Below are 27,829 nucleotides of genomic sequence, written 5' to 3'. Positions count from 1 at the left end.
TATCACTCTAAAAGAAAATACTACACCTTCTCCTCAGCACCTCAGGGTACCTTCTCCAAAACTGACCATATAATTGGTCACAAAACAGGCCTCAACAGACACAAAAATATTGAATTAATCCCATGTATTCTATCTGACCACCATGGACTGAGGCTGGTCTTCACCACCACCACCACCACCACCACCACCACCACCACCAGAAAGCCCACACACACATGGAAGCTGAACAACTATCTACTCAATAAGTTGATCGGGGAAGAAATAAAGAAAGAAACTAAAGACTTCCTGGCATTCAATGAAAATGATGACATAACATACCCAAACTTATGGGACACAATGAAAGCAGTCCTAAACGGAAAATTCACAGCACTAAGTGCCCTCTTAAAGAAACTGGAGAGATTTTACACTAGCAACCTAACAGCACATCCGAAAACTATAGAACAAAAAGAAGAAAACACACCCAAGAAGAGCAAAGGGCAGGAAATAATCAAACTCAGGGCCAAAAATCAACCAAATAGAAACAAAGAGAACTATACAAAGAATCAACAAAATCAAAAGCTGGTTCTTTGAGAAAAACAAGAAGATAGATAAACCCTTAAGGCCGACTAACCAGAGGGCACAGAGACAGTATCCAAATTAACAAAATCAGAAATGAAAGGGGAGATATAACAACAGAAACCGAGAAAATTAAAAAAAAAATCATTAGATCCTACTACAAAAGCCTATACTCAACAAAACTGGAAAATTTGGACGAAATGGAAGATTTTCTAGGTAGATACCAGGTACCAAAGTTAAACAGGATCAGATAAACCATCTAAACAGTCCCATAACCCCTAAAGAAATAGCAGCAGTCATTAAAAGTCTACCAACCAAAAAAAAAAAGCCCAGGACCAGAGAGGTTTAGTTCAGAATTCTATCAGACCTTCAAAGAAGACCTAATACCAATATTCTTCAAACTATTCCACACAATAGAAACAGAAGGAACACTACCTAATTTGTTCTATGAAGCGATATTTATGCTGATCTCTACACCACATAAAGACCTAACAAAGAAAAAAACTTCAGACCAATTTCACTTATAAATATCAATGCAAAAATACTCAATCTAATTCTCACAAACTGAATCCAAGAACACATTAAAAACATCATTCACCATAATCAAGTAGGCTTCATCCCAGGAATGAAAGATTGGTTCAATATATGAAAATCCATTAACATACTCTACTATATAAAAACTCAAAGAAAACAATCACATGATCATCTCATTAGATGCTGAAAAAGCATTTGACAACATATGACACCCCTTCACATTAAACGGATTGGAGAGATCAAGTATTCAAAGCCCATACCTAAACATAATAAAAGCAATATACAGCAAACCAACAGCCAATATCAAATTAAATGGACAGAAACAAGAAGCAATCCCACTAAAATCGGGTAGTAAACAAGGCTGCCCACTCTCTCCCTATCTATTTAATATAGTACTCAAAGTGCTAGCTAGAGCAATAAGACAACAAAAGGAGATCTAGGGGATACAAATTGACAAAGAAGAGGACAAGGTATCACTATTTGCAGATGATATGATAGTATACATAAGCAATCCCAAATATTCTACCAGAGAACTTCTACAGCTGAAAAACAACTTCAGCAAAGTGGCTGGATAAATATTAACTCAAACGAATCAGTAGCCTTCCTTTATACAAATGATAAATGGGCTGAAAACGAAAAGTAGGTAAATAACATCCTTCACAATAGTCACAAATAATATAAAATAGCTTGTTGTGACTCTAACCAAACAAGTAAAAGATCTATATGACAAGAACTTCAAGTCTCTCAAGAAAGAAATTGAAGAAGTCCTCAGAACATGGAGAGATCTCACATGCTCATGGATTGGTAGGATTAACATAGTAAAATGGCCATCCTACCAAAAGCAATCTACAGATTTAATGTAATCCCCATCAAAATTCCAACACACATCTCCACAGACATGCAAAGAGAAATTCCCAATTTCATATGGAAAAAAAACAGGATAGTGAAAACAATTCTTAACAATAAAAGAACTCCTAGGGGAATCACCATCCCTGACCTCAAGCTGTATTACAGAGCAATACTGATTAAAAAAAAAACTGTGTGGTACTGGCATAGAGACAGGCAGGTCAATCAATGAAATAGAACTGAAGATCAAGAAATAAACCCATATACTTATGGACACTTGATATTTGAGAAAGAAGCCCAAAATATGCAATGAAAAAGAGAAAGTTTCTTCAGTAAATGGTGGTGATCTAACTGGCAATCTGTATGTAGAAAAATGAAAATAGATCCATTTTGTCACCTTGCACAAAGCTCAAGTACAAGTGGATCAAGGACCTCAAAGCCAGATATAATGAATCTAATAGAAGAGAAACTGGGAAAGATCCACCAATTCATTGGAACAAAGTGGGTGGTAGTGGTGGTGGTGGTAATTTCCTTTTTTTTTTTTTTTTTTTTTTGGTTTTTCGAGACAGGGTTTCTCTGTATAGCCCTGGCTGTCCTGGAGCTCACTTTGTAGACCAGGCTGGCCTCGAACTCAGAAATCCGCCTGCCTCTGCCTCCCGAGTGCTGGGATCAAAGGCGTGCACCACCACGCCCGGCTCAGGTAATTTCCTAAACAGAACTCCAATGGCTCAGGCTTTAAGATCAAGAATTGATAAATGGGACCGCATGAAGCTGGAAAGTTTCAGAAAGGCAAAGGACAGACTCAATAAGACAAATTGGCAACCTACAGATTGGGAAAATATCTTCACTAATGCCACATCTGATAGAGAGCTAATACCCAAAATATATAAAGAACTTAAGAAACAAACCTCCAAAAACCCAAACAACCCAATCAAAAACTAGGGCACAGAGTTAAACAGAGAATTCACAACAGAGGAATCTTGAAGGGCTGAGAAGCAATTAAAGAAATATTCAAAGTCCTTAGTCATCAGGGAAATGTAAATCAAAACGACCCTGAGATACCTACCATGTTACACCAATCAGAATGGCTAAGATCAAAACCTCAGGTGACTGCACGTGTTGGAGAGAATGTGGAGAAAGAGAAAAACTGCTCCATTGCTGGTGGGATTGCAAGCTGGTACAGCCACTCTGGAAATCAATCTGGAGGTTCCTCAGAAAACTGGAAATAGATCTACCTGAAGACCCAGCTATACCACTCTTGGGCATATACCCAAAAGATGCCCCTCCAGGCCACAGGGGCACGTGCTCCAAAATGTTCATAGTGGCCTGGCCTTGTTTGTGATAGCCAGAAGGTAAAAACAACCCAGATGTCCCATGACAGAAGAATGGATACAGAAAATGTGGTTCATTTACACAATGGAGTACTATTCAGCTATTAATAACGAGGACAACCTGAGTTTTGCAGGCAAATGGATGGAACTAGAAAATATCATCCTGAGTGTGGCATCATAGAATCAGGACGTGCATGGTATGTACTCACTAATACGTGGATATTAGACAAAAAAAAGTAGAGAATAACTAAGAAATAATCTATAGAACTCAAGAAGGTTAACAAGCAGAAGGGCCCAAGTGAGGATGCTTCAATCCCACTTGGGAAGAAGAAGAAAGCAATCACAGGAGGAAGAGGGATGGAGGGACCTGGGTGGGAGAGGAGAGGGGGAGGGGAAAGCAGAACGTGATTAGGTATTGAGGGAAGAGACAGGAAGAGCAGCCTTGAGGGCCAGTAGAATGAATGGAAATATGAAACCTAGTGGAGTGGGAGGTGGGGAGACCCTCCAGAATGTACTAGAGACCTGGGAGGTGAGAGACTCTCAGGACTCAAAGGGAGGGACCTTAGATGAAATGCCCAACAGTGGGGAGAGGGAAATCATAGAGCCCACCTCCAGTAGAAAGACAGGTGTTGTTGATTCTTTGTTGCCAGCCCACAGTCAAAAGTTATGACCTAGAATTGTTCCTGTCTAAAAGAACAGCAGGGACAAAAATGGAGAAGAGCCTGAGGGAAAGAAGGTCCAGTGACAGGCCCAAAGTGGGATCCAGCTCAAGCGGAGGCTCCAAGGCCTGCCACTATTAATGATGTTATGGTGTGCTTACAAACAGTAGCCTAGCATGGCTGTCCTCTGAGAGGCCCAACAAGCAGCTGAAAGAGTCAGATGCAGATATTTGCACCCAACCAATGGACAGAAGCTGCTGACCCTGGTGGTTGAATTAGGGAAAGGCTGGAAAAAGCTGAGGAGGAGGGGGCCCCATAGGAAGACCAGCAGTCTCAACTAACATGGACCCCTGAGATCTCTCAGACACTGAGCCACCAAACAGGCAGCATACAGGAGCTGGTCCAAGGCCCTGACACATATACAACAGCAGACTGCCTGGTCTGACCTCAGCGGGAGAAGCCCCTTGAGGCTCCAGGGAGTGGTGAGGCCTGGTACAGAGTGGGTAGGGGGAACATCGTCTTTAAGACAGTGGGGAGGAGAAACCAGATGAGGAACTGTGAGGGCAGACCAGGAAAGGGGCAATGACTGGACTGTAAAGAAATAAAATAAAAAACCCTGCCGGGCGTGGTGACGCACGCCTTTAATCCCAGCACTTGGGAGGCAGAGGCAGGTGGATTTCTGAGTTCGAGGCCAGCCTGGTCTACAAAGTGAGTTCCAGGACAACCAGGGCTACACAGAGAAACCCTGTCTCGAAAAAAACAAAAACAAAAACAAAAAAACCAAACCAAACCAAACAAAACAAAAAACCCTAAACACACACCTATACATACACACAGACATAATAATATACACAACACATTTTTTTTAAAAGAACACATATCACAGACACCTTTAGGACTTATCGTATGGTTAACTGAACTCATCTTTTTGGTAAAAATTAACATAGTGTAGTGGAGGTTAAACCAAGGCCTCATGCGTCGTAGGCAGGAACTCTGAACACGTCTCTCTTTTTTTCCTAAGCACTGACATTCACTCTCAGCTTTGATTATGTTTTTCATTTTGTTAGCTGAGTTCTCCAGGAAGTGAGTTCCTTCAAGCTAATGACTCACCAGTGGGCTTTGTGTCTCCAAAGCTTGGCTCAAAACCTAGCACAAAGCACAAATGGATTCTCCAGGGTGTTTGCTGCACTCACCATTTTGGCCTGGAGATCAAGCAATTTTCTCACACGAAATGGTTTGACTAGAAAACAGAGAGAAAAGTGGTTCTCAGCAATTGCTTCAGCAAAAGTCAGTTATACTTAATCACCATGTGAGTCATGCAATTTCTCACAACACATTCAAAATATAAATACCTCTTCAGTCAAGCCACTGTACAGATACTCTTAGATAAAAGTACTAAAAAACCAATTTTCAGAAAAGGAGTGTTGTCACACAACTATAGTGTTAATAGTTCTTTAAGTTTATAAAGGATGAAGCCAATGCTGGGTCTGTAATTGAACTGGGGTGAAAACACTTACCATTCTCCCTTTTGGTCAGTAAATATAACAAATGGCAAACATACGGGCACTGTTAAAATGAAATAAAAAAATGAAAACGGACAATGTTAGTTTGAATAAAATAACATACCATAGCCTCCTCAAATGTCAATCATATGCTAAGTAAAAGAATTTTAGGCCTTCACTGAACAATAATTTCCCTATCAAAAATGCTGGATACCAGTGATTAAGTGAACTGAGACATTTCAAGGCACTTAATGAAAAAGCTGAAGGATGGTACCTAAGTCTAGACACAGAATTCACTGGAGAGTTATACATACTGTTGTTTACAGATAGCTTACTTAAAAGTAAGTTTCCACAATGATTTTAATGTGTGTTTGACTATGGCTTGTTGCATGAAGCAAGACATTTTCCACTTTTCATCTTCATGAGTTATAGGCCCGAATAAAGGTATGAATGCATGCATTCTTGCATGTGCACACTTGGAGATCAGATTTGAATTGTTAAATGCTTTCAATTTCAGATTTTCTGACTATGTGTGCTCAAACCTGCATGTGACAGTGATTTTCTTTTTTGAGAAAACTGCTTCAATTGGTGACAAGATAAGTGAGAATTATTGTTTTGCCTTTTATGTATGACTACTTGCCTACATATATATACTTACACCACATATCCACCTGGTGCCAATGAAGGCCAGAAGAGAACATTGGATCCTCTGGAACTGGAGTTACAGACAGCTGTGAGCCATCCTGTGGTTTCTGGGAACTAAACCAGATGTGCAGATTGGCCTTCATATGGGTCCCTGAAACAACTGGAGCAGGGGCTGTCCCAAAAGCTCTTTCTTAACCATGGGATATATTCTTCTAGTTGGGTTGCCTTGTCTGGACTCAGTGGGAGAGGATGCACCTAGCCTAGCAGAGACTTGAAGTGCCAAGGTTGGAGGCTACTCAGGGGCCCCACCCACTCAGAGGAGAAGGGGAATGGGATGGGAGGAAAGATTGTAGGAGGGGATGACCAGAAGAAGGGCAGTGAGTGGGATGTAAAGTGAATAGGTAAAACATTAATAAAATAAAATGGAAGTTATATATAAGAAAAAAAAAAGAGTATTCTGGTAATTGAAAACAAAATTACATGTAAAAGTGCATTAAAATATTTTAATGTTGCTTCAAAAATAGAGAAACTTAAGTAATAGTGTAGAAAAATACTAAGGAATTATATAGCCATGTAAATTGTTGTTTAAATACATAAAACGCTATGAAAAAAAGAGTTGCCTTGGTCATGGTGTCTCTTCACACAACAGAAACCCTAAGACACTAAGATACAAAATTAAAACTTTTATCCTTGGGGCTAGAATGATGGCTCAGAGGCTACAAGCACTTGTTCTTCCAAAGGATTCCAATTTGATTTCCAGCACACAACAAAGTGGCTCAAAGTCATCTGTAACTCTAGTTCCAAGGGACCTACTGCCCACTCTGACTTTCTTGGGTTCCTGTCTGCACAAGGTGCAAATATATACACTCAGGTGCATACAAATACACATAAGTACATTTTTGAAACTTTTGTCCTGGTTTCCCACTTTAAAGCATTTTATTCTATTTTATACTATTTAAAAGATCATTTTCAATGATGCCTCATTTTCCATGGAATAGACAGAATTCTTTTGTGTGCAGGGCTCTGCACACATTAAGTAGAAGCTGTCTCTGAGTTCTAATGCCAGCCAATTATACCATAAATTTAAGCAACAACTTGTCTACAATCTGGCAAATAGGACCCACTCAATATATTTTTTATTAAGTTGCTGGATGACCGGTCTTCATTTTAAGTGTCCATCTGTTCACTTGTTAGAGGGTTTACCTAGCATGCATAAAGCCCTGGGATTACAAACAGGTCTGCTGGTTCAGACCTATAATCCTGGCACTCTGGTGGTAGAAATAAGATCAGAAGTTTAAGACAGTCCTCAGCTACATAGCAAGTAGGAAGCCAGTATGAGATACTTTAAACCCTGACACAGACAGATAGATGGATGGATGGATGGATGGATGGATGGATGGATGAATGGATGATGATAGATGAATGGGCAGGCTGGCAAGCAGGCGGGGGGGTCCCGAACCTCCACTGTCTTTCGTTTCCACGTCTTCCACACGCCTCCCGAGTGCATTTGGGGTGTTGTTGGGGGGGGGGGGGGGGGGGAGTGCCACTCCCACTCATTCCTGCATTGCCAAATAGTTAGTTTGAAATTATACCTGTTGTAACTAAAATAATATGGCCCTCACATATAAAAATATTTACTTCTGGACCTTTAAGTTTGTTAATACTTGCTGTCAATGACCAAAAGTGTAAAAGTCAATTATAGATGGTCATGGTGGCTCACAACTTTAATCTCAGGACTTGAGAGGCAGAAACAGGCAGATCCCTGTGAGTTCAAGGCCACCCTGGGTATATATCAAGTTCCAGTACAGCCAGAGCTTATCTCACAAAAGAAGAAAACGAGTCAACTACTTAGTGGGAACAGAAAAGGCGGCCCAGCAGATAAAAGCCCAGACTGTGCAAACCGGACCCCTGGACTGAACACTGGAAGGAACAAACCAACTCGCACACATTCCCTTGGTCTTTCCATGCTTGCAGTGCTGAGTGCACAGCCACACTCACACACTTAAAGCATACCCACATGCATGCACATGTACACACATATGTACACACACGTAATAAATACACTAGGTTTTCAAAGAACAACACAATGATAGTCTTTAAACAAATTGGCATATTAGTAGTTGTTACCCTATACTTTGAAGGATAGCATATTCTAAACTGCTTTTTCTGCACTTAGGAATGGATTCAGATAGACTCTAAACATAATTTGAAGAAGAAAGAATTTAGATTTCGGTACAAATTCATTACCTCACACCCCTAGGATATGAGCCATTAGCAACACTATTCATCATGTTGAATACAAAATGAATGCCATCCAATTGCTGGCCTGAGGCTCCAGCTGGTATTATGGGGAATCTGACATTCTCCTTTAATCACATCTAGGAAGGAAAAATCCATATGCATCTCAAACACTGTAGTTGCCTTGATGGCAAATATTTAACTGCCACATCTGAGTCACTGCACAGAATCCTATCAAAGTCTATGAAAATGACTTTTAAGAAATAATGACTTTAAAAAGCTAACCCCTTTGCTGCTAGCCATGGTGACTGACTCACACCTACAACCCCCACACTTTTGAGAAGGCAGAAAGATAGTGAATCACGGTTATCCTGAACTATACAGGACACACTGTCTCAAACACACAAACCAGAAACTAGCACCAGTTAGATGGCTCAGCAGGAACAAAGCACTTGCAGCGGAAGTCTGATGACCTCGGGTCGAGCCCTGGAACCCAGAGTGGAAGGAGAGAAACAAGTCCTGAAAGTGGTTCTCTGATGTTCACATGGCCACCATGGCAGATATATACCCACACTCACATACAGTCCACCATGGCAGATACGTACACACACTCACAGACAGTCAGTCCACCATGCAGATACGTACACACACTCACATACAGTCCACCATGGCAGATACGTACACACGCTCACAGACAGTCAGTCCACCATGGCAGATATGTACACACACTCACATACAGCCCACCATGGCAGATACGTACACACACTCACAGACAGTCAGTCCACCATGGCAGATATGTACACACACTCACAGACAGCCCACCATGGCAGATACATACACACACTCACATACAGTCCACCATGGCAGATACGTACACACACTCACAGACAAGTCAGTCCACCATGCAGATACGTACACACACTCACATACAGTCCACCATGGCAGATACGTACACACACTCACATACAGTCCACCATGGCAGATACGTACACACACTCACATACAGTCCACCATGGCAGATACATACACACACTCACATACAGTTCACCATGGCAGATACGTACACACACTCACATACAGTAGTCCACCATGGCAGATACGTACCCACACTCACAGACAGCCCACCATGGCAGATATGTACACACACTCACAGACAGCCCACCATGGCAGATACATACACACACTCACATACAGTCCACCATGGCAGATACATACACACACTCACATACAGCCCACCATGGCAGATATGTACCCTCACTCACAGACAGCCCACCATGGCAGATACGTACACACACTCACATACAGTCCCCACCATGGCAGATACATACACACACTCACATACAGTCCACCATGGCAGATACATACACATACTCACATACAGCCCACCATGGCAGATATGTACACACACTCACAGACAGCCCACCATGGCAGATACATACCCATACTCACATACAGCCCACCATGGCAGATATGTACCCTCACTCACATACAGTCCACCATGGCAGATACATACACACACTCACATACAGTCCACCATGGCAGATACGTACCCTCACTCACATACAGTCCACCATGGCTGATACATACACACACTCACATACAGTCCACCATGGCAGATACATACACACACTCACAGACAGTCCACCATGGCAGATAAGTACCCACACTCACATACAGTCCACCATGGCAGATACATACACACACTCACAGACAGTCCACCATGGCAGATACGTACACACACTCTCAGACAGTCCACCATGGCAGATACATACACACACTCACATACAGTCCACCATGGCAGATACGTACACACACTCACAGACAGTCCACCATGGCAGATACATACACACACTCACAGACAGTCCACCATGGCAGTCCACCACACATACACACATAGTTCTCATTTTAAAAAGCCAATCATGGTCAACCAAAACAGCTCAGCAGGTAATGAAAAAAACAGTTCCTTGTTGCCACGTCTGATAAGCTGAGTTTAAGACAAAGATGCAAAGAGTGAACCAAGTCCAGCAAGTTGTCCTCTAACCTCCTCATATATGTTGTGGGATGCACACCCACATATCCACACAAAATAGATAAAATGTAGGGGGCAGCAAAATGGCTTCACAGGTAAAAAAAAACAAGTGCCTTCTGCCAAGCTGACAAGAGTAGTACAAGTCCCAGGAGTCACATGGTGGAAATAGTGGCCCAACTCCCTCAAGCTGTCCTCTGACGGCCACACATGTGCCCTGGCATATGTATGTACACAGACACTAAACAAAAAAGTATTCTTTAAAACAATAAAGTTCAACTTCCTTAAAAAAAAAAACAAAAAAAAACAAAATCCTCTACAATTTATCCCTAGCCCACATTTCTCAGTCTTACCAACTTCAACTAAGTCAGGCTGCTCCTATTTGTAGTCTCCTAAAACACAACTTCCCCATTGTACAGCCTTGCCTGAGATCCTCCCCTCAGAACTAACAAGACTTCCTTCTGTCAAAGCCCTAAACCACAGAACATGTTGGCACACCAGTACTTGGCAGGCAGAAGCAAGCAAATCTTTAAACTCAAGGGCAGCCTGATCTACATAGAAAGTTCCAAACTAGCCAGCGCTTCATAGTGAAACTGCCTTAAAAAAAAAAATCCCAAATCCAATTCACCCTTCCTAGGCTTGGCTCAATGCTTACATCTTTTAGGCCTTTACTAATCACTGATTTGCATGGTTTCATTTTCATTATTGTATAGTAGCTACTATCTTCTATTTTGCCACCTTTTATAATTCACCTTTTTAAAGTGTGTTGGGTGCTTTGTCTGCATTGTATATCTATGTATTACATGTCTGCATTGTATATCTATGTATTACATGTGTGCAGTGCCTACAGAGGCCAGAAGAGGGCACCTGATCCCCTGAAACGGAAGTTCTAGTAGATTAAAACTAAAGATAGTTTTGATCCACCCTGTAAGTGCTAGGAATTGAACCCAGGCCCTCTAAAAGAGCAGCAGCTGCTTGCTCTTAGCCACTGAGCCATCTCTCTTGAGCTGTTACCTTCATGTGGTTTCTTTAATTCACTTGCTACATTTTTATACTACTGAACTACATACAAAAAGCTCAATCTTTTTAATCTAGGGACTAGAAAGATGGCTCAGTGGTTAAGAGCACTTACTGCTCTTGTAGGGGACATGGGATCAATTCCTAGGCCCCACATGTCAGCTTACAACTGTTTATAATTCTAGTTCCAGGGAATCCAACAACATACTCCTCTGAACCCCATGGGCACTAAGCCTGCAGGCAGTTCCCAAGCATCCATGTAAGCAAAACACTCATACACATAATTACATCTTTAATAAAAAAATAAATTTATGCCTACCCAGAACAAGAAAAGAATCAGGAGGGTAACATGAATTTTCATAAATAAAATAAGTGTATGAATTCCATTCCCAAAGCTACGGGGAATTTGGTTAACTATGTGCGTTACGGAATCTGTAAACTATTGATTGTCCTTGAAGATCTTCTAGGCGGCCAGTAGGTTCATTTCTTGGCATTATTAATATACTAATGAGAATAACTGTGCTATTTAATAAAAAAAAATCAGTCTATTTGCAACTTGTGAAATGTAATATTTTCCTTCTTAATGCTTTTGATGTAGTTTTTGCAGTGTCGACAAAATTTAGACCAAGCCTCCCAAAGGATTCTGATGTGGTTTAAAAGGGGAAATGACAATCACTGGGCAAAATCAACAAGTCTGTCTGTAAGGTTTTCTTAAAAGATAGACAGCAAAAACCATAGATGCATTAATTTGTGAGACAGTGCGGCAAAGATGTCTGCTGTGTAATTCTTTATGTCTTCTGTATTCTTAACATATCTTTAAGTATAGAACATACATTAGGTGGCATGCCAATATGTACAAATATAGTATTTGACTGAAGCTCAATGCTGGTCGATATTTACTTACCAGAGTATCATCTTGCAATGAAGCAAAAAAGAAGCCATACAGAGAACTAATTTGCTTCTTATGATCAATAAAGTCAAACATCGCAACCAGCCAACGATAAAAAAGTACCTGTTTAACAGAGAAAAAGCACTGTCCTTAGAGAAATGTAACTAATTGTTACAAAAGAATGTTAATCCGCCCCCCTCAGTGTTATTTTAAAAGCTTCTAGCACCAAGTAGGATAATAGATTTTTATTTCGTTGTAAAAAATTCTTTTTGAGCAGGGTCCTTTTATCAAGCTCTATTGTTCTGAAACCACAGGTTATGTACAAAAGGCCACTGCCATTACTCCAGAAGTGGCTCTTCTCTGCTAGCCCTTAAGCAGCTTCTGAAGGACTTATCATCAAAGTATCCCAAAAGATTACCTTGGTATTACCAGAACACTTGTCAACACAGAGCCAGGATACGGCTTTAACCACAGAGTCTTCTGATATGTGACTTTCTGGAATCATGCACTTCAATATCCGTGAGTTTACAGCATTCCCTGCAAAACAGACCGCCGCTAAATTAAACTGGACTTCAGAGTCTCAATCATTCCTTTGCTTTTATTCCCTATGGGTCATAACTCTCTAAAACCTCTAAAACAAACAAAGAAGCAAATTATTTGGGGTGTGTACATGCCCACGTGTGTGCAGATGTGTGTGCATGTAAGCATATATCTGTGCGGAGGACAAAGCTTGCTGTTAGGTTATCTTCCTTAATATTAGTTCTCCACCCTGCTTTTCAAAAAGCATTTCTATTGTATTGTCTTATATGCATGGATATTTTGCCTGCATGTATGTTTGTGTACCATGTGCATGCAGGGCCCACTGAGGTCAGAAGAAGCGACTGGATCCCCTGGAACTAGAGTTAGAGACAGCTGTAAGCTGCCATTGGATGCTGGGAGTCAAAGCTAGGTCCTCTGGCAGAGCAGCAAGTGGTCTTAACCACTGAGCCAACTCTCTAGTCCCATCCACCTTACTTTTTGAGACATGGTTTGTCAATTAAGTTAGAGCTCACAGACCCAGATAGACTGGCTGCTCAGCACGCCATATGTATCCTCTGGTCCCCATCTCCACAGCACTGGGAAAGAAAGCCCCTGGCTTGCTTGCTTTCTTTACATGTATGTGTATCTTGTTTGCATATACATATATGTGTCACATGTGCATCTGAGGCCAGAATGTGTGTCAGATTCTTGGTACTAGAGTTACAGAAGGGTGTGAGACACCAATATAGGAGGTAGGAGTTAAACCCATGTCCCCTGGAAACTCAGCTTAGTGCTCTTAACCACTGAGCCATCTCTCTAGCCCCTTGCCCTTGACTATTAATTGAGTGCTGGGAATCTAAATGGAGGTTCTTTCTCATTATTGTATGGCAAGCACTTTGACAACTGAGCCATCTCCTCAGCTCTTAAGTCAAATTATTTGACACAAATAAATCTATATTTTTTTTAAAGTAGGTTAAGGGGACAAGGCCTGGTAGCTCGTGCCTTTAATTCCAGCACCTGGGAGGCAAAGGTAGGTGAATTTCTGTGTTCAAGGCAAATCTGATCTCTAGAGTGAATTCCAGGACAGCCAGGGCTGTTACAGAAGAAACCCTGTATCAAAAACGTTGGGGGACATTAGGAGCTGACCATGGAGGTACAGGCCTGTAATCCTAGCACTCAAGAGGCTGAGACCAGAAGATTCTAAGTTTGAGGCCAGCCTGAACTACATAGCATTACCTTGTCTCAAAAAGAAGAAATGAGAAAAGCGTTTCTTTTTGATTAAATGATTAAAATATTTAGCAATTTGATCATTTTGAGGATTGCAGGACTCAGTGAATATCAAAAGATACAATGTGGATGTTTTTCAGTCCCAGGGCTTAAACTTAGGGCCTCCTGCATGTTAGGCAAGCACTCTATCACTGTGCCATATCCTCATCCTGACACATTCAATTCTTAAAGCATCATAAATTTTAGTATTATATGAATTATAGCTCAACACTAAAAAGCCTTTCAATCACAAGGAAATCTCAAAGTGTTTTTCACTTTAGTTTTGTAATAATACAATAGATTATTATTAATGGGCTAACCCTACTAGCAGGTATCTTCATGAGTTGTTAAATTTAAGATTGTTTTTAAAGGGCTGGGTGTGGTAACTCATCCCACTATTCCTAGAACTTGAGAAGCAGAGGCAGCTGGATCTTTTAAGTTTCAGGCCAACCTGGTCTACAGCATGAGTTCCAGGACAGCCAGGGCTACAGAGAAACCATTCTCTGTGAGGGTGTCAGATCTTGGAGTTACAGATAGTTGTGAGCTGCCATGTGGGTGTTGAGATTTGAACCTTAACTGCTGAGCCATCCCTCCAGGCTCTGAGAAACTCTGTCATGAATTTTTGAAAAAGGGGGGAGTGGGTGCTGGAGAGATAGCTCAGCTGTTACGAGTATATACTATTCTTGCAAAGCACCAGAGTTCGGTTTCCAGGGCCCATACAAGTGGCTCAGAACCAACTGCAACTGTAGGTGTTCGATGGCTGTGGTGCCTCTTAGCTCTGGCAGGCACCAGCATCCACACAGACACAAACACAACTAAAATGAAATCTTTCTTTAAAAGACTTACAAAATAGGTTGGCAACCTCAACTTTCCCTAAAAGCTGCAGAATGAAACCCATTCCCTTGGGATTAGCTGCGGATGTAGCGTTCTGTACTAGTCTAAGCATTCCTTCTTGTTCTCTGTCCTGCACACTGCTTTCTTTCTATGTGCTTTATCAGGTTCTATTCATTACAGTTCCAAGTATTTAGCAACAATGTCCACACCGCCATTCTTTGGAAAGGTGCAGAGCAATGATGCCAAGGTTAGAGAAAAGCAAAAACAAGCAACAAAAAATAAAAAAATAAAAAAATCTCTTAATAAAAAAATGATTTTCCTGGCGATTCTAGGTTTTATTATCTCCCATTTCTATCCAGTAGCCATTTAAACTTTCAAAGAGCCCCACCACTCCATCCTTGCCAGATAGCAAATGCAAAGTGGGGGTTCTACACTTACTCTATTTTCCTCAGTAACTTCTAAAATGAGTGGACGGTCTAAAGCAGTGGTTGTCAAACTGTTGGTTGCAATCCCTTTGAGGGTCATATATCAGATATTTACGTTACGATTCACAACAGGGCCAGAATTACAGTTACGAGGTAGCAATGAAAATAAGTTTAGGGTTGGGGGAACAGCACAACATGAAGAACTGTACTAAAGAGTAACAGCATCAGGAAGACGGAGAACCACGGATCTAAACTCTCTATGCATGTCTGATACCATTTCTAGCATACCTACTCCCAAAATGCTCATTTTAATGTTCCCAGAGATAAACGTAATGATCTACTATGGAGAAGAATACAGAAATACCTAACAGAGGAAAAAGGAATTCCGATGGTAACATTTGACCTCAGCAAATTTCAATTTAACATAAAAAGAAAAAAGCAACAGCCAGGTACGGTGGTGAACACCTTTTTTTTTTTTTTTTTAGCACTTGGGAGGTAGACCCAAGTAGATGTCTCTGAGTTCAAGCAAGTTTCAGGCCAGCCAAGGCTACAATGTGAGACTCTGCCTCAAATAAATAAATAAATAAATTTAACAAAAGCCAGAGGACATTTTCTTTCCTTTTCAGTTTTTTTTAAGGTAGTCTCATTATGTGGCCCACCCTGACCTTGAAGTCAACACAATCCTCAGCGTCAGTTTCTCTAGTGTTGACATCTACCTATGCACACTACCATACTGACTTAGCTCAGAGATTGCCCTTTCAAATATTAGAAACAAATCTCCAGAGCCTGAAGCATTTTACAACACCTCAAGATCTGGCATACATCAGAAAAAGCTTCCTACCATTAATTTACTGTTGGCTATCAGGTATCCATTACCTATCCAAAGGGAGAAATTGTAAAACAAAACAAAAAACAACAAAACAAAACTGCCCATTCTATATATACTTTTAAAGGGAGACACAAATGTAAAATTGATCTCGGCAGAGAGCAATGGATCACAAACTTCTGAAAAGGTTTGAGAACTTAAGTATCTGAAACCATGACCTTCAAGGACAGAAATCCATTATATCTAGTTTAACTATCTAGGCACACATAGAACTAATCAGGTAAAGAACAGAAATAAGATACTTGAAATCAGCCAGTATGTTACCTTTAAAGTGCAAGCACATATAACCACACTCACACCCACTTGTGTAAACAGAACGGAAGGCTATACATTAATATGCGAAGACAAGAAAACAGTTTGTGTTAAAGCACAGGTGTGATAGCTGTACCATTAGTGAAAACTGGCAATGTAGGCATAGACACTAGAACAAGAGTTAGGAGATGCGATTTTCTGGATTCTAGCTTTGACATTAAGGCTCAGTCTCAGACTGACTTTAATCAGTCTGGGCCTGTCTTCACATCTTTGTTTTATCTTCTACATTTATTTGTGTGTGTGTGTGTGTCTGTGTGTGTGTCTGTGTCTCTCTGAGTGTGTGTGTCCCTATACTGTGTCATATGCATGGAGGTAAAAGGACTACTAGTGGGAGAGTGGGAATTGGTCCTCTTGGTCCACTACGTGGGTCCCAGGAACTGAACTCAAGTCTCAGGCTTGCATGGAGGCCTGATGAGGCAGCTTGTTGGCCTATACACACTAAAATGAAGATGGGCTATCCAGAATGTGTGAATTCAGTTGAGAGAAAGCTAAAAGTAAAAAGACACTGATCAGGTGGCATTCCTTAGTCTCTCTCCTACCTCTCACTCTAACCAAGGAACTTAGGACAAGAAATAGGGGAGAAAAGCATTTTGACTGGCAGGGTCAGAGATAGTGAAATGAAGACAGTATAAATAGAACCTTGTCAGATAAATAGAAACCTAAAGCAATGAAACAGACTAAGTAATCTTTTTTTAAAGACCCTTTTTGGGAACACTATTTAATCTATGGTTCTGAAAAAAAAAATACTAAAACTGGTTCCTTGCATCTGGTGACAGAGTCCCACATGCATTTTATTTATGAAGATGTGGTAACTGGTCACTTTCAGCAATATGCACACAGATACTCTTGGCTTACAGAGCAGTCTAAACATGGAAAATCCCACAGTGCCATTGTATATAAGACCACTAGATTGATCTTATGGAGGGATTAGGGCAACTGATTTCAACACAAAACTTAATTCAAAAAAATTTTAAGGGCTGGGGGGGATGCATAGTGGAGGAGCTCAGAAGTTAAGCAAACTTGATGCTCTAGCAGAAGACTTGGGTTTGGTTCCTAAGACCTACAGGGTAGCTCACAAACACCAGCACCAGAGTGCTCCGCACACTCTTCTAACCTCCAAAGACACCAGACACACACAAGGTTTACATACATGCATGCAAGCAGAACACTCATACGCATAAAACAAAATAAATACATTTTTTAAAAAAGCCTAGCTGTGGTGGTACACATCTATATTCCCAATACTTGGGAGGCAGAGGCAGAACGATCAAAGCAAATCCAAGACCAGCCTAGTCTACTTAGCAAACTCTAAGTCAACTTCAGTTATCTCATTATGTCTCTGTGTGTGTGTATATGCTTCTCATGTATTTTGTTGGCCTGTTGGTTTGTTCTGTTCTGGTTTATTTGCCTGTTTTATTCTTTCTTTCTTTCTTTCTTTTTTTTGGGGGGGGGTGGTTTCGAGACAGGGCTCTCTGTGTAGCCCTGGCTGTCCTGGAACTCACTCTGTAGACCAGGCTGGCCCTGAACTCAGAAATTCCCCTGCCTCTGCTTCCCAAGTGCTGGGATTAAAGGCATGTGCCACCATGCCCTGCTTATTTATTTTTTCTAAAGACAGAGAGAGAAAGCAAGCATGAGGTAGGATGGGTTAGAAGCTGGGGATGATCTGGGAGGATATGATAAAGGAGAAACCATGATCAGAATATATTGTATAAAAGAACCTATTGTCAGGCAAAACCAAAGAAGACACAGTACATTTCCTTTCGAAGGGAAAAAACAAAAAAAAAAAACAAATAAAACCCACAAACTGTGAGGAAAGGTAAAACTAACAAGAAACTGATGACAAATGGAACCTACCAAACTTGCCACTGAGTGCCACATTCAGTAAGATATCAATTGCCTCTGGAGCTAAGCCATTGCTCAAAGCAACATTTTCAACAGTTTTCAAGTGTTTTTCCAAGACCTTGTCTTTACTCAGTGACGCTTTCTTAGGACCTGGGAAAAGAAAAAATAATGAAGCAATGAGACCTTGAAAATTCTTCCCATGTTCCATCCTCAATAATTACAACCTTGTTAAAGGGACAGATTTGGGCAATAAATATTTTCCTTCAAAAAACAAGCCTTGAGAGCCTTTATTACTCAATATTTTCATCATGCACTGACATCTCTAGTGTGTGTGCGTGTGTATGAGAGAGAAAGAGAGTGATATTATTTTAACTTAAATTAAAACCTCTTTCAAATTAGGACAATTCCCAAATTCTGCAGTGCAATGAATTACCTAGAAATCTTTATTTGTATATATAGGTGTGCATGTGCCCATTCCTGTGTATGTGTGGTCGTGTGTGTGCATGTGGGGGGTGGGGGAGAGGCAGACAATGGTGATGCTGCTGCTAACTCTCCACCATTTTTTGTTGTTGTTGTTTTTTCAAGACAGGGTTTCTCTGTGTAGCCCTAGCTGTCCTGGAACTCACTTTGTAGACCAGGCTGGCCTCGGACCCAGAAATCTGCCTGCCTCTGCTTACCAAGTTCTGGGATTAAAGGCGTGCACCACTACTGCCCAGCCACTTTTTTTTTTTTTTTTTAAGAAAAGGATTCTCACTGAACTGGGAGCTCCCCAGTTCGGCTAGACTTCTGGCCAGTAAGCTACAAGATGTCTCTCATCTCTGCTGCCCTAGTACTTCGAGTATAAGCATATACACTATGCCAAGACTTTTTACATGCACACTCATCAACTGGGCCATCTCCCCAGCCTACTAGAAACCTTTCAAAAATCACAGTGCCAGGTTCCATCCGACACTAACAAAATCAGATGGCTAAGAGTAGATGACAAACATTAATCTGTTTTGAAGATTCTCAGGTGATCACTGTGTCTGCCAACTATGCTGGGAAGATGTCTTGTTTTCTCTATATTATATCATTTATAATTATTTATTTATATTATTTACCATTATATAGTAAATCTCTATAAATGACTATTACATAAAAATTTGAATAAATGAAAACATGTTTCCTTTAAAAGCATCTTACAGGTGGACATGATAGTGGCTTGAATCCTAGCATTTAGGAGAAAGATGCAGATAGATCTCTGAGTCTGAGGCCAGCTAGTCTACATAGTAAGTTCCAGGCCAGCAAGGGCTATACAGTGAGACCCTGTCTCAAAAAAAAAAAAAAAAAAGTCTTAAGGAAAAAGACAAGAACTATTTTTAGACAGTTTCCCACTATATAGTGCAATGTAGTCTTGAATTATGGTCTTCTTACCTAAGCCTTACCTCCAGTGCTTGGAATTATGGGTGTATCTGCCACTACATGCAGCAATTACAATTGAAATATTTTTAGAGAGAAATAGGACTTTGGGGGCTGAGGCTGTAGCTAAGTTGCTAGAGTTCTGGCCTCTAGCCCCAGCTCCACATAAGCCAGACATGGTCATGCGCACCTGGAATCTCAGCAAGCAGGAGTTAGAAGCAGGCGGATTGGGAGCTGCAGGCAACCCTCAGCTACAAAGGGAATCTCAAGCCAGCCTGGGGTACAGAGACTCAGTCTCAATTTAAAAAAGTAAATAAAAACAATACAAGGGCTGGTGAGATGGCTCAGTGGGTAAGAGCACCGGACTGCTCTTCCGAAGGTCCAGAGTTCAAATCCCAGCAACCACATGGTGGCTCACAACCATCCGCAGCGAGATCTGGCGCCCTCTTCTGGAATGTCTGAAGACAGCTACAGTGTACTTACATATAATAAATAAATCTTAAAAAAAAAAAATACAAAAGCAAACCCCTGCACAAGGAAAGCAATCTGCCTTTACCTTTCTGGAAGTATCCTACTGCTACCTGCAGAGCATCTTCAGTTCGATCATCAGCGCATGTAGAATCTCCCACTGAACTGCTTTCTTTCAAGACACTCCTGAAGTTGCCTGATTTGTCTTTCACCTTCCAGTCTAAGAGACTGGTTTGACGGCTATTACTGCCTTGAGAAATTCTGTTTCCTTGCTGGGAGTTTCTAGTAACCCTTTGAGTTGCCATCGCTGTATTCACGTTCTAGACAGAAACAAGGGCCACGTTACTACTAATCAGCTAGAGACACGACCATATTTGCTGGAATTGCCATATGCAACAGGTAGTCAGTGACAAAGAATTCACGAGACATAACCCGTATGCTAGCTTTTTTGCTTGTTTTAGAAAGCCCTTGACTAAAACAGAAACAGATTAATAACTTGCCACTATAAAATATTATCAGCTAAACTCTAATAACACATGTTCCCTTTTAAAATGGCTTCATTATATAAATACAAAACCATTCCATTTCATGACTGCAATCCTTTTCCACACCTGCCCCTCCTTTTTCTCTCTACCCCTCCTTGATTTTGCCTTCACTCTTTATACTCCTTTTGTGTCAATACTATGTTGAAACCACCACACAGTTTAAAACGCTAACTAGTATCAAGGGCAATAATATTATCCATTTATTAATTCAAACATTTAATAAATAATTCCTGTATACCATCTTTATGACAAACACAAATTTAGTTACCAGGGCTGTAAAAATAAAACATCATCATGGCACCCAAATTCATGAACCCTATACTGGGGCACGAGGGTCATAAGCCAATGAATCAACACGTAACTAGTGTGGTGATAGGTCAGAAACAGGGTAGAGAAAGCCTCTTGTGGTGTTTGAATGAGAAAACCCCCCATAGGCCCATATATTTGAATACTTGGTCCCCAGTTAGAGGAACTATTTAGGAAGGATTAGGGGGTGTGGCCTTGTTGGAAGAGGCACATTTAGCTCTCTGTCTTGTGCATGTGGATCACATATAATAAGCTCTCAGCTACTGTTCCAGTGCCATGCCTGCCTGCCTGCCACCATGATGGGTCATGGACTACACTACTCTCTGGAATAGTAAACCTCAAATTAAATGCTTTGTTTTATAAGTCGCTGATAGGAAAGTAATTAAGACACCTCTGTCAAGTGACCTTTAAGTGAAATCTAAGTGCCATGGAGGAGTGTACCACCTGAGCACGCACTGGGTGGAAGAGTATTTTATGACAAGGGAAAGGTACAAGAAAGAACTTTGTGTGGTCAAGAAAACATGTCAACAGCAGTGTGGAAAGGGTGGAATGGAAGAAGGGGAAAGCTACGGATGACGTCTGAGAGGTAAACAAGGAGATCATATTGGGTCTTATAAGCAAAGAGTAGGGACTCTGAGTTTTCAATGTTATAGGAAACCATAGGAGATAGAAGACTTAAGACCATATTTTTTCTATTGAGAAGACTAGAGTCCAGAAGTGTCAAGAAAACTTACCAGGCTTTGGCAACGAAAGCAGATGACTGGCCTACAGTAGGCCTAGGCTGTGTAAAAGTGTAAGATACTCATTTAGAGGCAGACTGGATGCCCCATTCGGCAGCACATGCTCTCGGGCAGACTGTTAAAAAGGGAAAACAAAACAACAACAAAAAGCCAATTAGACACAGGAATGAGGGAAACCAAGAATGACAAATAAGGAACCAAAACTGACTTCTCAGGTTTTAGCTTCAAGTGGGAAACATCTATCGGGACAGATGGAATGACGTTCATCTCTTCACCCTAGAACGGATGAGATCAGAGCAAGAGAACAAGTGAATTCAAATCTCAGGGAGAAGAGGTTTCAAGACAGAAGCGTCCTATAGAGAGGCCAGGGAGCAGATAATGATCCCATTGGACGAACTGTTCCAGCACGTCTGTTGGTCAACTCACAAGTCTCCTCCCCTCCCCACCCAACAGTGAAATCGGCAAACCACTCCCGACTAGGCCGATACCTGGGACCACAGAAGAAAATCGGATCCCAGCTATCCTTTTCAGGATTAATCCTACCTCCGCGAGTCACAGGATTCCAGAAGATCTCTGAGCCTCCACCCCAACCCCAGCCGCTAGGCAACTCACCTAGAGAACCTCTGAAAGCACACAGCCTCTGGAGCCCAAAAGCCGCCTTGAGATTCAAAGGCGCGGGCTCCGCCCCGCGCATGCGCCTCGGAGGAGCCCGCTACGGGAGAGGAGTTAGTTGAGCTAAAAACTAATTGGCTCGAGTGCCGCTCTAGGGCGGGAGGTGGCGCGCGCGGCGAGCGGAAAGTGACGCGGCTCTATGACGATGCAGCGGCTGGCTCCGCCCACGTAGGCCGGCGGCGCGCCCCTGCCAGTTGCTCCTGGCGTCACTTGGTGCGTGGCATTCTGTGTGTCTTGAAAAGGCTTGCATCTGTCCTTCTGAGTGAAACAGTGCTAAGTGGCTAGAGTTTAATGCGGTCAAGTGTAGTGTTCATTTTGTCCGCATGGACACCCCCCCTCAGATGTCGGGCCTTTGAATCTGCAGGAAAAAATGTGAAACTTAAGTTTCAACTCAACTCCCCTATGCTGCGTGGCTTAAAAAGTGTCACTTTCTTGTAGAGTTGGCCCAGTGGGGCAGAGGAAACCACAAGATCTGTTTGATTTTGACAGAAGATGGGTACAAGTAACTTAAACTCACTAAAACTAAACTTGGTGAGAAGTTAATATACCTGGAAGGCTGTCAACATGTAAAAAAACAAAAATCCTAACTTTAAAGAACTAACTGGCCTTAAACTAGCAAAACCAGCAACAAGAACTTAGGCCAGGGTCTAACTTTAGCCCCTAATTTAATATCTATTAAACTAGGAGTAAAACCCAACGTGGTGTCTGGAGCCTGTTATCCCAGCACAGGAGACATGAAGAAGAGGGATCACTGAAGGTACAAGGACTCCCTAAACACAGTGTGACCCTTGCCTTTAAAAGGAGAAACATACCTAGGAATAAGAGATCAATTTAATGCCTCTCAGCGACTTGAGAGCATAATATTATTAGGAGCTTTATGAAAAAAAATTTTTTTTAGTTTTTCGAGCAGGGTTTCTCTGTATAGCCCCGCTGTCCTGGAACCAAGCTGTCCTCAAACTCAGAAATCTGCCTGTCTCTGTCTCCCAAGTGCTGGGATTAAAGGCGTGTGCCACCACTGCCCAGCATGCAAAATTATAAAAGAAAAAATTTGTCATCTCAGATAAGCATAATCGAGGATTAAGTTGAAGTATCTGAGATAGACTACAGCAGAAATGACTACCACATCTAACACGGCTTTCAGAGTAGTTTGACAAACTCATTTACTCATGCATAAAAATTGAGACTGTCCATTTTTTTCTGATAGCTGCTCTTTAGTAAAATTGAAATTTTTATCGAGTCATTTTTCATGCTTTTAATGATTTAATAGACTCAAAGAAGAGTAAACTGGACAGGATTGAAGGCTTCACCCTCCTTTTCACAGATGAAATGGTACCCTAAGTGACAAAATATATTCCTTAGCATGACAAATTTGTGGCAGTACAACTTGTCTCTTTATGGACACACTGTGGTGTGAGACACTGTTTCATATTTAATGAACCCTTGGGGTTTTTTTCTGAAATAATTTTTCATCTTTTCCTTTGACTCACTCAATAAAGACCTTCCTAAGCCTGGACATGGTATTAGGTTCCTGACTCTAAGGCTTTCTCTCTTGCATGGTAACATCAAAAAAAGCATGAAGGAACCTAGAAGGATGAGCAAGTTAGCAGCTTCATATGTATATTGAGATTATTACACCCTTATTCTCTTCTCCGTCATCTAGACGTTTGTTTGTTTGTTTGTTTGTTTGTTTGTTTGTAAGCCAGAAGCTAGGTGCAGTGGCACATACCTTTAACCCAGCACTCAGAAGGCAGAGGCAGGTGGAGTTCTCTGAGTTCCAGACCAGCTAGTGAGACCTAGTTTCATAGAGGAAGAAGGAGCAAGAGAATCTCTACTTTGAGGCCAATTTAGGCTACAGAGTGAGACCCTGTCTTAAAACAAATGACACAAAAACCTCAAATTCACACAGACAGAAGGAACTGAGTCCCTTGGTTACAGGAACCTTTCTCTCCAGATTTGCAGTTCATATCCACACCATGTCCTCCAAATTTCAAAAATCTTTATTTTGAAAGAATGAGCGAAAGAAGACAAGTATCAATTACCAAGAACAATGGCACTGAAGAAATACAATAAGCACTCTCCCTACACACAAACCCACCCCCTTCCCCATCACAACAATATTAAAACCATCAAAGCACATTTAACAAAGAGAAACAGCAGTATGTAACTACAAAAGCAAATTTCCATACTGGTCAATCCAACTAACCCATGTCAAATGTCCCTGCCCCAGTTAAACTCCACTCTCTGGAATGCTGAAGAGGTGTAAAGTAGACATTTCTAGGGGGTGTTTTGGACAGTTGTTAACTTTAGCAAAGTTGGGTAGGGAATCAATAGGTGTAGAGGACTCTTCCTACAGATAAATACTGCCTACAGCTTCTCCATCCAGTTGAAGGTTTCAGAAAACCACTAGGGTTGGAGATTGAAACTTGTACCAGGACCAGTCAGTCCCTGGTCCCTCAGTGGAAACAGTGGGGAAACTTCAGCTCCTGGGTGGCTACTGAGAATGGTAAAGTGGGGCTGCTTTGTGCTTAAAACAAAAGTTGACTGTGTCTAGAAAAGGTTACTAAAGAGCTCAATAGCTTGGGCTCAGACAAAGGCAAGGCAACCCCTCCCACTGCATCACTTGAAGGATCAAACTAGGTCATTTGTTTTCCACCAGGAAACAACTCTCTTTACGAGACGGTTCTTCGATGGAATCAATTTATAAAGGGAAGGACACTTGCACAGGATTAGTTCAAGATCAGAGCCTCCTCTACAAGTACGTGTATACCCACACACGGCAGTTAAATACATTGCCCCACACATAATCTCACAGTCACATGCTTGCTGGAGTCCATCTCACAAATACAACTCAATAGTAGCCATATACGTGTACATGCAGCAAGATGTGAGCGTTGCTCCAGAGGAATTAAAGGTGGTACACGAATGTCAATGTGGGGAGGTCATTTTAGGGTATAGATGTACACAAGCCAATTAACTTACAGATTGTATTTTTCTCTTTACTCCCAAGATAAACAATCAAAGGAAAACACACACACGCACACGCACACACTGATGTCATCTTGGGTGTCAAGGAAGCAACTGCCTAGAAGGTCCATTCTTTGTACTCCCAATTTTTATGACACCTTCACTTTGCCCTGGGGGGCCTTCTCATACAAGGATGGTTGCTCCTCTGCACTCTCAGGCAAGGCCTTCTTCTCAGAAGATCTGTCTTCAGGCTTGCGGGCAATCAGCAGGCGGCAGGTGAGCAGGATTCCAAACACCAGAGCATGGGCATAACGTTTGAGAGGATCACCGACCAGCTGGTGGAAGAAGAGCACAGCCAACACCAGCAAGAGCAAGAAGAAGTTGGCCACATCTTTGGGACGACCCGGTACCAGGGTCATGACAATGCCACAGGCCACTTCAAGAGCACCAATACTTTTCCGAAGGAGGATGGAATTGATGCCCATTTTCTTCAGCAGAGGAAGGGCTCGAACGTAGCTCTTGTAAGCACGTTTCTAGAATAGGAATATCATAAGGTAATCAATACATTAACCCCATGGTTAACATTACAGTAAAGCAAGAGTCTTTTCCCTACCATCATCTTTAGAAGGAACCATCGAACCACAAAGGCCCTCAGCCAACGCAAACGCTAGCACCTTGACCTTGAATGTAGCCTTCTGAGCTGTGAAAAATCAAACCTGTGTCGTTCACAAACTGCTAGTCTGTAACATTTTGTTATGACAAATCTGAATGGACTAAGATAGGCACCCAAAGTAATGATGCAGCAAAGCTGCTTTCGTAAGTACTTTTAAAAGTTGCTGCCTGTAAATCACTAAGAAATAAAAGGAAATGCACTGAACCCCAAAAAACTGGTCCGTGTAATCCATATCCATACTTTCTAGTTCCTGCTTTGTCCAAACCCAGATGCAAGACAAGGAATGGGAAAGCCTCACTAATTTGAACTTCCTTTATTGGAAAAAATGGTAGGTTTTCTAAAGCAGAGTTAGAGTATATATGTGTAGAATCTACCAAACATTCTGATGAGTTGTTTTTTTTTTTTTTTTGTTTTGTTTTGTTTTTAAATGGGGCTACAGTTGACAGTACTTGCCTAGCATGTATTTTGCCTTGGGTTCAATCCTCAGGCTGCATATATCAGGCATGTTGGCACTTGACTGTAAGGCCAGCACTACCTTGGTAAGGGCAAGAGAACCAGAAGTTGAAGGTCATCAGCTACATAGAGAGGTAGAGGCCAGCCTGCTATATATGAGACCCAGTCTTGAAGAACTAACAAACCCTCGCTCCATTCAGGTTCAGTACTTATTGTTTCTGAATGCTAGACATTTTACTAAGCATTCCAAATGCAAATATGAATCTGTCAAAAGTCCTCACCTTCTTGAAGCTTGAAGTTGAAAAGGGGAAGGGTAGATACTGAACTGTGTGAGTGTGATAGTGTTGAGTGTTGTATAAAATAATGTAGCGATTATAGCTGGGGCATATCCTCAGATCTCAGATGGTGACAGCAAGAGTGCAATCTTAAAAGAAAAGCTGGTGTTTACAAGAACAATAAGGGCTTGGCAAACAGAAGACACTGGAAGAGAGGAAAGACCCTGAAGCATAAAGCTGATAAATATATTGTAAACACTACCTCACTTTAGCATGGAGAGGGAAGAGAAGACATAAAATAGAAGCAAAACACACAAACTGCATCGTGGGAAATTTTATTGTGCTATTGAGCTTTGGACTTTGGCCTATATCCAGTGGAAGCAACATAATTTGATTTTAAGGAATGTTGTATTGGAAACCATAGGGATGTATTGAATAGGTATACTTGCCAACAAGGAGATCGGGTGAGATTCCTAGACTAGCAATAAAACACGCATGCACATGCGTGCACACACATACACACACACACATAACAAACAAATAAGAATAAAAACAATTCTAGGGCTAGAGGTATAGCTCAGTTGGGAGAGTGCTATCTTAGTATGCAGGAGAATGAACTGAGAATGTTAAGACATACCGGCTTATAATCCTAGTTTATAATCCTAGCTCGGAAGGAAGAGGTGGGAGGATCTGAAGGTCAAGGTCATCCTCAGCTACATAGTGGGTTTGAGGCCAGACCAGAATTCTGAGAGCCTTTCAGGAGGAGGAGGAGGAGGAGGGGGAGGGGGAGGGGGAGGATTCTAGAACTCACAAATAAGAGAAAATAGGTAAATTTGTCTTTATGATTCTGATTTATTTAACCTAATATGATCTCCAGTTGCATCCATTTTCCAGGAAATGATGTGTGTGTCTCTCTGTCTCTGTGACTGTCTCTGTCTCTCCCCCTCCCCCCTCTCCCTCTCCTCCCTCTCCCCCTCCCTCTCTCTCTATCCTCCCTCTCCCCTCCCCT

General features: G+C 41.5%; 2 protein-coding genes across 3 annotated transcripts in view; both read right to left on the bottom strand.

Annotated features, from left to right (window-relative positions):
• The window catches only part of Cenpi (centromere protein I), a 54,884-nt gene extending 32,346 nt beyond the window's left edge, over positions 1-22,538 (bottom strand). Inside the window, exons 1-9 of one of the 2 annotated variants that reach the window (XM_021153340.1) lie at positions 22,396-22,538; positions 21,992-22,059; positions 21,778-21,898; positions 20,281-20,512; positions 18,339-18,476; positions 12,661-12,779; positions 12,258-12,365; positions 5,443-5,491; positions 5,119-5,165 (exon numbers count right to left, since the gene is read on the bottom strand). In XM_021153340.1, coding sequence (XP_021008999.1) covers positions 5,119-5,165; positions 5,443-5,491; positions 12,258-12,365; positions 12,661-12,779; positions 18,339-18,476; positions 20,281-20,497 — 678 coding nt within the window. In that variant the 5' untranslated portion in view covers positions 20,498-20,512; positions 21,778-21,898; positions 21,992-22,059; positions 22,396-22,538. The remainder of the gene's footprint in view (positions 1-5,118; positions 5,166-5,442; positions 5,492-12,257; positions 12,366-12,660; positions 12,780-18,338; positions 18,477-20,280; positions 20,513-21,777; positions 21,899-21,991; positions 22,060-22,395) is intronic. The other variant, XM_021153341.1, reaches the window with a different exon arrangement.
• Positions 22,539-24,434: 1,896 nt separating this feature from the next.
• Tmem35a (transmembrane protein 35A) overlaps positions 24,435-27,829 on the bottom strand; it is a 10,700-nt gene continuing 7,305 nt past the window's right edge. The window contains exon 2 of the mRNA XM_021154028.1: positions 24,435-25,952. Within this exon, the coding sequence (XP_021009687.1) occupies positions 25,569-25,952 (384 nt within the window). The 3' untranslated portion in view covers positions 24,435-25,568. The remainder of the gene's footprint in view (positions 25,953-27,829) is intronic.

The sequence above is a fragment of the Mus caroli genome, chromosome X (genome assembly GCF_900094665.2).
Source record: "Mus caroli chromosome X, CAROLI_EIJ_v1.1, whole genome shotgun sequence".
Taxonomy (NCBI): Eukaryota; Metazoa; Chordata; class Mammalia; order Rodentia; family Muridae; genus Mus; species Mus caroli.
The sequence above is the reverse complement of the archived record's forward strand: the minus strand, read 5'-3'. Positions and strand labels throughout refer to the sequence as shown.